General features: G+C 55.8%; 1 protein-coding gene across 1 annotated transcript; it reads left to right on the top strand.

Annotated features, from left to right (window-relative positions):
- The first annotated feature begins 1,452 nt into the window (after window positions 1-1,452).
- Window positions 1,453-3,212, top strand: ACKR1 (atypical chemokine receptor 1 (Duffy blood group)). The gene is given in 3 exon segments (XM_042925146.1): window positions 1,453-1,806; window positions 2,218-3,169; window positions 3,172-3,212. Coding segments are annotated over 3 exon segments (1,017 nt in total). The 5' UTR covers window positions 1,453-1,782.
- The last annotated feature ends 9,852 nt before the right edge of the window (window positions 3,213-13,064 follow it).

Raw genomic sequence — 13,064 nt, 5'->3', positions numbered from 1 at the left:
CTGGATTATCCGTGTCGTCCGGCTGCCTCCTTCTTCCTGCCCTTGCCCCCGTGGGGATATGTGCGTGTAAGGGCTTCTGCCGGTGTCCCCTGCACCTGCCGGGCCGCTCGCCCGAGGGCGTCTCTGATGGAAACAACAGAACTCTCCAAGGGAGAGAAGGGTGTTCACCCCCCTTGGGCTGGGTCCGTGCCTTCCAGAGTGTGCGGGGTGGGGCCCTGGACTGCTCCCCGCTGCCCTCTGCCCGGCGGTGCTGGAGGAGATGGAATCGGAGGCACCGTCAACCCCACTGCAGGAGAGACCCCCCTCGGAGGCACCGTCAACCCCACTGCAGGAGAGACCCCCCTCGGAGGCACCGTCAACCCCACTGCAGGGGAGACCCCCCCCCAGCCCCCGCCAGAGCCACTGTCCAACCCGCTCACGTCGAACCTGAACTGAGCTGGCACCCTGGGGGGAACGGGGACCATCTGTGTGAGGGACCCCCCCCCCGTGTGTCTTTGCTTCCCCCCTCTGGCCGCACGCACCCCAATATAGATGAGAAAGAGCTACCCGGTGAAACCGAGTAAAAACATCCCATGCTTTCTTGGAATGAAACGGTGTCACCTAACGGGCCCCTATCTCATCCTTCTGACTCCGATGCTCCGTGACTCCCCCCTCCCAACGTCCGGGCCCTCTCCCCACCCAAGAGAGAGTAAAATGCAGGGGTGGGGAACGAAAGAGCAGAGACCGTGAGAAGCGGCGGAGGGGAAGGGGCCGCGGAAGAACAGAGGCGTTGGCTCAGGGGGACGCGTCCGCGGGGCGAATGCTTTCCCTCTGCCGGCCCGAGAGCCGTCGAAGCCCCCAGCCCTGTGAGGAACTTCACATTTGGTAGGACGCCAGCCCCGTGTAGCAGCTCCAGAGGCGTTCCGGCCCCCGACAGAAGTATGGACAGAGATTACCCCACAGGCAGCATTTTAAAATCTGCTGTCCCATCCTCCGCCAGGGGCTGCTCTGACTCGTCACACTGTGTGTGGTGCTTGCATGGCGAATGCATTCACCACGCCCACCGGTGGCCAGACAGACACCCCGTCACTCCCCGAAGCAGCTTCATTGTGCAGCCTGGGCGACTGCCCCCCGGCCCTTCCCCTACTCACACCGGACCGGCCAGACGCCTGCCTGACGCCCAGCCCTCAGATCCGCGCGCATGGCACACAGCACGCAGCCACCCACACAGACAGGTGCACGGGCCCCTCAGGCCGCGAACGCCCCCAGGATCCAACCCCAGGCCCCACTGACACGCCCCCCCCCCACAAACATGTCGCCTGGATCCAGCTCAAGGGGATGGAGAAGCAGCGAGAGTCATCGACTGTCCTTTCCCTCCGCTTTCCCAGCACGCCTCTTATCGCTGTCTTGCGCGTAACCCCTGGCCCTCTCTTCCTTCCTTGTGCCTGAAGGATCCGTCCTGGCTGGAAAGCCCCCTGGCTTCTCAGCCTCCCTTTCCACCTGTGGGAAAATACCCGCTATCTGGTCGCCACCTTTTTCCTTTCCCGAGTGCAGGTCCCACTGGCGGAATCCAGCCTCAAAACAGGAAGTCCTGGGCTGGTGCCCCCCGCGGGCCTGAGGCCGAGACAGGCAATGGGCGTGGGGCAAAGGCTTCCTGACTTTCCCGCTCCCCCCCGCCGCCTGGCCCATGGCCCTGCCCAGAACTGATGGCCTTCATTAGTCCCTGGCACTTATCTTGGAGCCACAGTCACCGACAGGACGTCCCCGGCCCTTGCCTCTGCCTGCTCTGAGCTCAGCGGCACCATGGGGAACTGTCTGCAGCACTGGGTGAGTGTGGGGCCGGGCCCGCGGCCCCCCACCTCTTGGCCCGTGGTCTTTCTGTCTGCCCCTCGGTGGTCTTCATACGCCTTTCCTTCTCTCCTCGTCTCTCGCCCTCCCTCTTCTTCCTTTTTCTCCCTCCCACTCTGGTCTCCTGCCCCCCCCCCCCCCCCCACCATCATCGTCCTCACTTCCAGCCGGGTCCCGGGCGCCCCGGCCCTGACGTCGTCCGACTCTTACGGTGCTCTCCGGTCCCTCCCCTGCCCCTCCCTCCCAGGCTCCGGGGCTCCCTGTGCCGGCCTCTCCCACTGTCCCCCCTGCTTCCACTCCACCTGTCCCCCTCTCCCTGCCCTCATTCCCCCGGACTCTTCAGTGGGGTAAGCCGATGATCTGATTGTCCCCTTTGGGGATGCCCTCCAGGTGGCGGATGAGGACGCTACAAAGTTCACCTTGGGAGAAGATATTTGGGATGAGTTTAATGACTCCTATGACATGAACTACAACTACAGCATTGTGGAAGCCGCCGCCCCCTGCCGCTCCTGCCCCCTGCTCGACGACTCCTCTCTGCCCTTCTTCGTCCTCGCCAGCGTCCTGGGCATCCTTGCGGGGGGAGCCGTGCTCTTTGCGCTTCTCAGGCCTCTCTTCCACTGGCGGGTCTGCCCTGAGCGGCCGGTCCTCGTACAGCTGGCCGTGGGCAGCACCCTCTTCAGTATCGTGGTGCCCATCCTGGCCCCGGGCCTCAACGGGATCCAGAGCACGGCCCTGTGCCGCCTGGCACTCTTGTTCTGGTACGGCTCAGCCTTTGCCCAGGCTCTGCTGATTGGGTGCCACGCCTGCCTGGGCCCCAAACTGGATGTGGGCCACGTCGCGGGCATCACCCTGTGGCTCACTGTAGGACTCTGGGGAGCGGCTCTTCTCCTGGGGCTGCCCGTCACGCTGGCCAGTGACACTTCCCGTGGACTCTGCTCCCTGAGCTTCAACAAGAGCCCCAGGTTTCTGCCGCTTTTGCACGTGGTGGCCAGCTTTACCGCCTTCACCTTGTTGCCACTGGGCTTGTTAGGTACCAAGGCGCTGACGAAAGCGTGGGGCAGGTGGCCAGGTCCCTGCGTTAGTGTCCTGTGGGTCTGGTTTGTTTTCTGGTGGCCTCACGGGCTGGCTCTGGGGTTGGACTTCCTTGTGAGGTCCAAGTCCTTGGTACTGTCGACGTGTCTGGCCCAGCAGGCTCTGGACCTGCTCCTGCACCTGGCAGAGGCCCTGGCGATACTCCACGGTGTGGCCACGCCCCTGCTCCTGGCCCTGTTCTACCACCAGACCACCCGCACGCCCCTGCCCTCCCTGCCTCTCTCGGCAAGACGGCCTTCTCATCTGGACCCCCGGGAGGCAAGTCCCAGCTCCCTTCGCACCTGTCAACCTGAATTAAAGTCTACGCTACTGTTACCGAGCTGCTGGTTTCTCGTTTTATCCGGGGACGCAGAGGAGAGGAAGGAGAATGGAGAGGGAGAGGGAGAGAGGGAGGGATTTCACACCAGACTTCCCGGCCAGCGTCTGTTTCTCTAGCTGGCCTGGGGAGAAAGTGTACAAACACCCTCAGGGCGCACAGATGTTCTCTCTAGAGGCTACCGCTATCTCAAAGGCAAGGAGAAGAGGCACCAGAGAATGAGGGGAGCCGCTGCCCCTGAAAAACTCGAAGAGATGGCTTAGCAGATGAGGAAGGAAGAGAAACTGTTGCGGAAAAGCAGGGATAGAGACCATGGGCCCCAGAGAGAGAAAAACAGAGAAGAGTGAAAACGAGCCAAGAACGGGACTCCCCACCCTGGCTGGCTCGTCCCGCCTTCCTCTCCGCCTTCTATCCGACACCTGTTGGCTTTGCTTAGAGATCAGGGTGGTGGGCAAGGAGGAGAGAAGCATCCTGGGGGACCTCACTTAGTCCGGGAACATTCATTCGAGAGAATTCCCAAAGCCACTTCCCAGGAATCATCTCTCTGAAGTTTATTTCTCGGCAGGACCCTAATCCCCGTGCGTGCGCGCGCGTGCATGTGTGTGTGTGTGTGTGTGCTCACGTGGGTGTGCATCTGTCTCTATCTGTAGGGACCCATCCATGCTGGGTGCAGGCATGAGATACCACTCGTCCGCGTGCGGCTCGCCTGCCCGTCAGTGTCCGCACCACACACACCTGTGTGCCAGCTCTGACCTCTCTCAGACCCTTCCTTCCACTTTGTCCCCCTCTCCGTCCTGGTTTTCAGGACGTGGAATCAGGATTTATGACTCAGTCCTTGCCCAAATGAGTTTTCTTTCCCCCGGCTTCTGCGCTGAGTCTTTTCTGTGTGGGATGCGTAGTGGGAACGAAACATCAAGAAGTCCAGAAGGTTGAGACACTTCAAAGGGAGGGGCCTGATCTGACTCATCTTCTGCTTAGAATCCCCCAAATTTCCCTTTCAAACCCCGGCTCCTGAAATGAACCTTTCTCGCCCCACAAATCTTTCCCTCCACCTTCTACACCACACCCCGCTGCCCTGGGAGCCTCTCCCCCAGATACCAGCCCCCCCCCCCCCCCCCCCGCCACTCCCTGGCTGCATGATCCTGACCCTGGGGGCTTTTTCCTCCAAGTTTGGGCCATGGTCGGAAGGCCACTGGATAAGCAGAAGAACAACTTCTGCCACCAACAAATTCACCCTCTACCCGAGATGCCACACACAAAAACGAGTTTCTCCCTCCAAGCCAATTCAAAGCTGGGGAAACTTGAGAGGGTGCCTTCCCCACCTGTCTGAATCCGGGTACCGCCTCTCCGCTTCCTAAAGATGCAGGCTAACCCGGTTTTCCCCTACACCGTTTCTGCTGGACTCTCCGGGCTCGGAGATAAATAGGAGAGTGCAGGAGAGGAGCAGGCGGGAGCTAGAACAGCCCAGGCAGGCGGCAGACAGGCTCCGGAATTTTCCTGGGTGGGTGCGTGACAAAGCCTCGAAATCCGCCCGCCCCCCACCCCACAACCTCCTGTCTCCTAGCAACCCCCAGGATAGCTGCGGATTGGTACATCCTAAATGGAAAGGCGGGACTTAGGGCCGGTGGAGCCGCGGGAGGCCCGGTCTGAGACAGAAAGGAGAGAGGAGAAAAATGCAGGAAAACCAGAGAATTTACAAACCTAAATTATAACAAGGCCTCCAACCACCGGTCGTGAAGACGTCACAGGCTTTTCTCTCTTACCCCCTTTGCAGCGGCTCCTGGGGACCCGCCAGCCCTGCCCTCTCCCCATCTTCCTGGACATCACCCAGCCCCTCGCGGGGCCCTGGATGCCAGGCTGACCTAGTTGAGAGGCAGGGGAGGGTGTTTGCCTTCGCTGAGCCTTCCAGGGTAATCTGATGCACGTGGAGGCTGTCTTTAAGCCCCCGGGGCTGTGCCCTCCAGCCCCGGCCGGGCCTCTAGACAGAAACCGCTCCCGCTGGGTCTGGCTGGAGAGAAACCCAGACAGGCCCCCCCTATCACATCTCTCACCAAGCAAAGGCGGAGGCAGAAGCCGGTGGCTGATAAGAGGTCTGGGAGGTTGGAGCGGCCTCCCCACACTTATCTCCGACCCATCCCACCCCAGTCCCTCTGGGCGGCCCTTCCGGTACCGTGTACTGCCCTGGGATACGCCTTCCGTGAGCCTGATCCTGACCGTGGCCATTTCTTCAAGGCTCTCCTGGAGTCCTGCCACCCCAGGCCATTGGACCCACCTCATGCTGCCAACCGCCCCCAAACTGGTCTGAATGTGGCATCTTTTCAGCGACCCCTCAAGCATCCAGATCCTGTTTCCTTAGAACCCTTCAGAATTTAATCTTAGGGTTGGCAGGGACATGAGCTGTGTATGAGTTACTGGGCCCCTGGGCTAAAGGAACAATCCTCTCAGAAATACGAGAGCAGGAGGCAAGCTCTGGGAGCAGGCCAGGCCCTGGGGAGGATCCCTCCGCACTGCCTCAGGAAAGAACACTGAGGAACACTGAGGCCCACGGTTCATACATTCCGGGCTGGGGCCCCTCCCAGAAGATGCAGGAAACAGATACCTGACCTCACACCCTTTTTCCCAACCCCGAACCCACAGCCCATCATCATCATCGCCTTCCCCCAGGGGCGGCCCTCGGAGGAATTCTGATGGAAGACTTCCCTGGGATCTCAAACCCAATTCCTCGCCAGCTCTAATTGCCAGGAATTTGCATGAAAACCATCGCATGCTATCTAATTATTCTGACAACAGCAGCCGCCGTCTGGGCACAAGGAGAATCTCAGCTTTAATTAACAACAATGCACCTTGCAGACCAATGTGACTGTTCAGGTTAATTAACAAGTCCAAGTCCTTCCAAATGGAACACGCGCATCTTTGGGGTGATTTGGGGGGGAGGGCTGTGGGGCACGCAGGGGGCGGGGCCGGCTGAGAAAGGAGCTCCCCACAAAAGTGGGCGTCGCCTCTGGGGCCCGGGGCCTACGTGGACAGAGGGGATCCCCAGGACACAGAGCCCCTTGCAAAACTGGTTTAGGGGAAGTGGGGGCACAGTTGTAGGGGATTTCAGCCGTCTGTGTGGAACACTTAGATTCCGGAGACCTCAGACACGTTTGTATAAACGAGAGGAAGAAGTCCTCACAATTCTTAAGCATGTCTCACTGGCCGCCCAGGTGTTTGGGAACTGGGTTTTGTAGCATGAGAGCCCCGACTGTCCCAACGCCGACGTGTCTCTCCACGTTTCTTTGTTTTTGTTTGTACCGTATTTGGGGGGCACTTAATGTTGCCTACTACTCCCGAAGATTCCCAGAGAACGTTCTGAGCCCTGCAAACTGCGTCTTTCTGAAGGGCCCGAGGCTTGTCTTCTCCCTCGAAGTCGGGTGTTACTAGTGTTTGGGGAAGAGGGAATCATAGGTCTCTTGGGAAATCTGATGAAAGTTACCAAATCTCTCTTTGGGACAACAGAATATTACATCCACAGTTTGTCATGGAGTCCTCCCCCACTGCCCTTGGAGTTTAACTCTGGCCTTTCACACGAGCACGACTTCTGTGATGGATTGTGGCTTCACCTCGCCCTTGCTCCCCAAGCTTGAGGCCCAGTGACCTAAAGAATGTGCTGTTCCTTGGATGGGCAAATCCCATTTCTATTCTGGGCTTTGCACAGGACATCCCTTCTGCCTGGACTGTTCCCTGTGCACTTTATGGGACTGGTCCCTTCTCATCCCTGGGGTCTCGATGCAAATATCTCCTCTTCCCAGGCTGACTTTTCCTGACATGCAGTGTGATGTAGCCCCACCGCCACCCCCACGCACCCAATTATTCTCCACCGATTCGCCAGGAGGTTTCCAATGTGTATGCATCGTACACTGCCATGTCCCTTTTCTTCATTTGTTTGCTACCACTTTACTGCTGATCTGCACCCCCCCCCACCCTCACCACCACAGAAAAGCAAGTATCAAGAGTACAGGAGCTTTTTCTCTGTTGTGACTGGAACATAGAGCTCAGCAAATGTGTGCTAAATATGTGAATGAATTAATTTCATATGAATCAAGTGTGGACTCCCACCCTGGAGGGTTTCCAAGCTCCTAGGAAAGAGGAGCAAGTAAACAGCCCCAGAGCCCCCAGCTCCTCTCCAGAAGCCCCCCAGGGTACCTCTCTGGGCCTCCAAGGGCTACACACGGCCAGGGTTGTGGGCTGAAGAGACTGGGGGACTGTCGCACAAGATTTCTGGCCTGGGAACCTGTTTTCTCTGTCAACTTTGGGCCAGGGGCAGCCAGGGGACTCACCACAGTCCCTGAACCTCAGGTTGGAGTGATGCTTGTTTTCCTTCGGGACAGTGCAGCTTTGGACAGCAGGGGCGAGCCAGGAGGACTGTCATCCTTCATATTTACCTAAGGAAAAGGGAGTCCCCAGAGAGGCCCCCAAGTTCAAGGAGACTGTCTTCCACCGGCTCAAAATCAAATTTGGAGCCTGGCCACCTCTTCAGATTGATCACACTCAGGGAGGGAACCCACACTTTTTGTGGGCCTCAGAGACATTTTGGCCTTCCTGCCATTTGTTCCTTATCATTCCTTCTCCTCAGCTTCAGTTCCAGCCCAGCTCCCCCCACCCCCATTCCCTTCCTGACCTCTGAACTCTGGTTCCTTCTCTCACCTCCGATAGCCCCACCCCCACCCACTGTGGCAATTCATTTTCTTGAAACTCTGGGCATTTAGTCAGGTTAACCCTTTAAGGCACTTAGGGGTGTGTAACTCATTTCATTTCAAAGATGTATTTTTTTTTTCAACGTTTTATTTATTTTTGAGAGAAAGAGAGAGAGAGAGAGACAGAGTGTGGGCAGAGGAGGGGCAGAGAATGAGGGAGACACAGAATCCAAAGCAGGCTCCAGGCTCCAAGCTGTCAGCACAGAGCCTGACACGGGGCTTGAACCCACTAACCATGAGGTCATGACCTGAGCCGAAGCTGGACGCTTAACCGACTGAGCCACCCAGGCGCCCCTAAAGGATGTATCATTGAGTGCCTACTAAGTTCAGGACCCTGGGACAGGTACCAGCAGACATAGAAATGACTCACACAACTCTAGACATCCACATCTCCCTGGACCCATCTGGTCCCTTCCTGTCCCCTTCCTTCCTTGGTTCTCAGGATTTCCCAGCCCTCTCCTTAATAATCTTAATGGACACACAGAAACCCCATGAGACCTTGGTCACCTTGATTGCTCAGTCCAGGCTTCTATTTCACAACTAAAGACCCTTAACAAATCCCAAAGCCCCTCATCAGCGCGTGGTCCTGCCTCACTGTCACGGCCAGGAATGCTCTTTATGTACAGATGCAGAGAAGATACAAGAATGAAGGGCATTTTCCCCTTATATGCCCGGGGGGTTGGGGGGGGGGGGCGGTGGATTGTGGAAGGGCAATTACCCAGAGGGGAGGGAACGGGTATGGAGCGGCGGGGGAAGAGAGTGTTTTACAAATCAGTTGCCCTTTCCTGTCAGTGACCGGACGAAGGGGTGAGGAAGAGTGGAAGGTCTGTGCTTGCAGCCCGGAGGCTCCAAAGGCCTTCTCGTGTGCCTCCTCCCTGCATCCACTCCTTCGCTCTCCGGGATGGAGCCACACACCCCACGTTCCTGACTGACTGACAGAGGGAGATCCCTGGCAGTGTCGGGAGCGCAAGTGGGTCGGAGGGGAGGCCACCGGGATAGCAAAAACTGCAGAGATTAAACACAAGGTAATAGAAATTAAGGCAAAACTGCGTTTTAAAAAAATTACTTGCACAAAAACAGGATGTAAGAGACCTGACTCAACAGAAGTTCTTATATATTTAAAAAAAAAAAAACCAAAAAACAAAAAAACCTTGCAGGTTCCCTTGGCCACAGGCTTGAGATGATTCAATAGTGTGTGTGGCGGCCAAAAAGCGAATGAGACTCAAGCTGCACTGAGAACCGCAACGTACAGGACAAGGCAGGGCACCCCAACGTGCCTTCCCGCCCTGCCCAGGCCAGCTTTGCCATGGAGGGCTCAGCTCTGGGGGCCACGCTAACAAATCAGAGCTCTTTAAAGGGGCGTGGGGACGCCTGGGTGGCTCAGTGCATCAAGCGTCCGACTCTTGGTTTCAGCCCGGGTCGTGATCTCGCACTTGGTGGGTTCAAGTGCCGCGTCGGGCTCTGTGCTGGAGGGCTCACTGGTGGTGAGCCTGCTTGGGATCCTCTCTCTCTTCCTCTCTCTCGAAATAAATAAATAAATAAATAAACTTAAAAAAATAAAGGGGAGTGGATAAAATGACAGCAATGTGGAGACAAGGCTACTTCTCCACGGAGGGGCTGAAGGAGCAGGGGAGGTGGGTGGGACCCCCAACTCTGGGAAAATGTCGAAAACACACAGCTACCTTCACGTAACCGGATGGCTGTCCTGCGAAAGGAGCTTGAGGTCAGAGTGCAACTGCAGATGTAGAACTGGGAACACCGGACGGGGAGAAGTAACCCAGACTGCTTTTGACTGAATGTTAAGAAAGGTTTTCCACAAGCGATGACAGCTTACAGGGGTCGGCTGTGGCATTCCTGTTATTGTAAATAATGCACGCGTACACACACACACACACACACACACACACACACAGAACTCTGCACCGCTCTGTGCTCTTGTGTTACAGGGGTGAACATATCCGAGCTCCGCTTTGCCCTTGTGGGGTCTGGAGACAAATGGGAGAGGTAGAGATTATGCACCTACACACACACAGATACATCGTGCATGCTGTTCAGTGCTGTTACAGGAAGACAGAGCCGCTACCCTGTGAGAATAAGAGGACAGATCTGATTTGAGTTATGAGCTCACAGTTCCAGAAAGGATTCGGGCTGAGGCCGAACAGGAACGAATCCTCAGACATAGCGGAGGGGTGTCCCATGCACTGGGACAGAGCCAGAACCAGTGCAGCAGCTTTCCTCCAAATGGACAGGGCAACAGGGCTGTCTGGGGAGAGGCGTTCAGTAGTCCTTGACTCGATTCGAGATATTCTGAACCAGAATATTTGGTAGCAGAAGACTCTGTGAGAATCCGTGATGATAGGTTAAATGAGAGAGCTAGACCAGAATCCCTCTTCTTTGATGCCGGTGGCTGTGTTCCCCCCTGGTGATGATTTTAATCTCTATGCTTGGATCCTTGAATTAAAGTCCCCTGGCTCAGAGCTGGGATACTTTGGTCTCTTGCAAACCTGGTCTGTAGAACAATGAAGGGATTCTTAACCAGATATGCGCCTGACCTGAATCTTTCCAAGCGGTGGGTACCATTCCAAGCACTGATTGCTGCAAAAAAAAAAAAACAAAAACAAAAACAAAAAAAAAAAACCAAAAAACAAACCCCAAAAGCAAAAAAAAACCTGTAGCTGGTGCCTGGGGTCCCTCTAGTGGTCAGAAGTTGTCACTTCGGCTCCCCTTTCTGTCTAGATCCTGATTTGGCCCTGAATTCTTAGATGGTATCTGCTCTATAAGGTCGAAGGGGCACTTTGAAAGGAAAGCAGAGAAGTTGAAATACAGATTTTAGAAAGCTCTTCCCTAGAATTGGCACTAAGAAATAGAGCTAAGAACAAAGTAGAACTTAGAACTAAGGAAATGCTTACCAATTACTTGCCCCCTGCCCCTTGTTGCCATGTTTGGATGGTCTTTTTTTTTTTTTTTTTAAGTTTATTCAGAGGTGCCTGGGTGGCTCAGTCGGTTAAGCCTCCAACTTCGGCTCAGGTCATGATCTCACAGTTCATGAGTTCCAGCCCCGCGTCAGCTCTGTGCTGACAGCTCAGAGCCTGGAGCCTGCTTTGGATTGTGTCTCCCTCTCTCTCTGCCCCTCTCCTGCTCGCATGCTCTCTCTCTCAATCTCTCTCTCTCTCTCAAAAATAAACATTTAAAAAAATTAAGAAAATAAAATAAAGTCTTATTTATTTATTTTGAGAGAGAGAGAGCACAGGCAGAAGAGGGACAAAGATGGAGAGAGAGAATCCCAAGCAGGCTCCACACTGTCAGCGCAGAGCCCGATGCCCAGTTTGAACTCCACGAACCGTGAGATCATGACCTGAGCTGAAGTCAAGAGCCAGACGCTTAATAGACTGAGCCACCCAGATGCTCCTGGATGATCTTAATTTAGGTACCTCCTGCTAACCAGAGTAGACAGCTCCACAGGACGCCCAGCCATCGGCCAGGGATTCCAAGGTCGTCTCTCTTCCCTGAGGAAGTACACGGGGTATGTGTATGACTGGGCGTTTGGACAGAGCACTGGGTGGAGCTGGGACAGCTGGGTCGTGGCGTTCTGAGCTCAGCCGCTCGGCTTTCTGAGCCTCCGTGTTCCCACTTGAGAAGAAGCAGGTAAGGGCGCCAGTCCTGCCTGGCTCACAGATCTGACTTCAAGATTCAACGAACTGACAGATGCGGAAGCTGTAAAATGAGCCACGGCGAGGAGAAGAGCGCCACGATTAGCATTAAAGGAGAGTCCGTCCCCGCAGGCAGCTGGCAAAGTGTCCACGCCTTCTGGGCCGTCCACTCCCCCCACGTGTAAATTCCGGCAAAGGCAGTGATGCGCCAGCTCCCCGGACGGGCGTCCTCCCTCCTGCTCCGTTCCTGTGTCTCCACTCAGCCCTGGGACCCAAAGGCTAACGGAATGTGCCAGAGACAGAGTAATAGGGAGCTCCAAGGAAGCGCTCCTTTAAAAGAGGCTGGCCCGGGGAGGGTGATAACGGGGGCTGGTGCAGGCATTTTGCTGGCATTTGAACTGGCTTTGGCTGCAGTACAGGATTATTTAGGGCAGAGCCTAAAATGTTCTTGGACTGCCAAAGAGCACCGATGCCTCCGCCATGCTGTTTGTTGTGCTGAACCTCGCCCCAGGGACCCTAAAACGACCATATTCCAGCTCTTTTCACAGGGCCACCTAGGGTGTCGGTCCCTCGGAAGACAGCGTCCCTCGGAGGCCCCTTGTGGTGGGAGGCGGAGTGGTGGGGAGAACTTGTCTGCTCGGCAGGCAGGCACTGAGCTTCCCCCAGCCGTTTGGGGACAAATTAACGTCACATAGTCTACACCCTTGCCACTCAAAATATGGGCTACGGATCACAGTACTGGGATGCCCTGGGAGCTCACAGGAAATACAGACTCTCAGGCCCCACCCCAGACCTGCTGCTCCATCAGAAACAGCACTTTAGGGGAGCCTGGGTGGCTCAGTCAGTTGAGCATCCGACTTCGGCTCAGGTCATGATCTCACAATCTGTGGGTTCGAGCCCCGCGTTGGGCTCTGTGCTGACAGCTCAGAGCCTGGAGCCTGTTTCAGATTCTGTGTCTCCCTCTCTCTCTGCCCCTCCCCTGTTCATACTCTCTCTTTGTCTCAAAAATAAATAAATGTTAAAAAAAAAATTAAAAAAAAAAGAAACAGCACTTTGTTTTAATATATTTTTTCAATGTTTATTTATTTTTGAGAGAGAGAGAGAGACAGAGCACGAGCAGGGGTGGGGCAGAGAGAGAGGGAGACACAGAATCAGAAGAAGATTCCAGGCTCTGAGCTGTCAGCACAGAGCCCGACGCGGGGCTCAAACCCACGGACCATGAGATCGTGACCTGAGCTGGAGTCAGACGCTTAACTGACTGAGCCACCCAGGAGCCCCATGCACTTTATTTTTTTAAAGCTTATTTATTTATTTTAAGAGTGAGAAGAGGAGGGGCAGAGAGGGGGGGAGAGAGAATCCCAAGCAGGTTCCACGCTGTCAGCGCAGAGCCCGATGTGGGGCTTGGACTCACAAACAGCGAGATCATGACCTGAGCCGCAATCA

This window comes from Panthera leo, chromosome F3 (assembly GCF_018350215.1).
Source record: "Panthera leo isolate Ple1 chromosome F3, P.leo_Ple1_pat1.1, whole genome shotgun sequence".
NCBI lineage: Eukaryota > Metazoa > Chordata > Mammalia > Carnivora > Felidae > Panthera > Panthera leo.
Note: the sequence above shows the minus strand (reverse complement) of the source record. Positions and strands in the feature narration are given on the sequence as shown.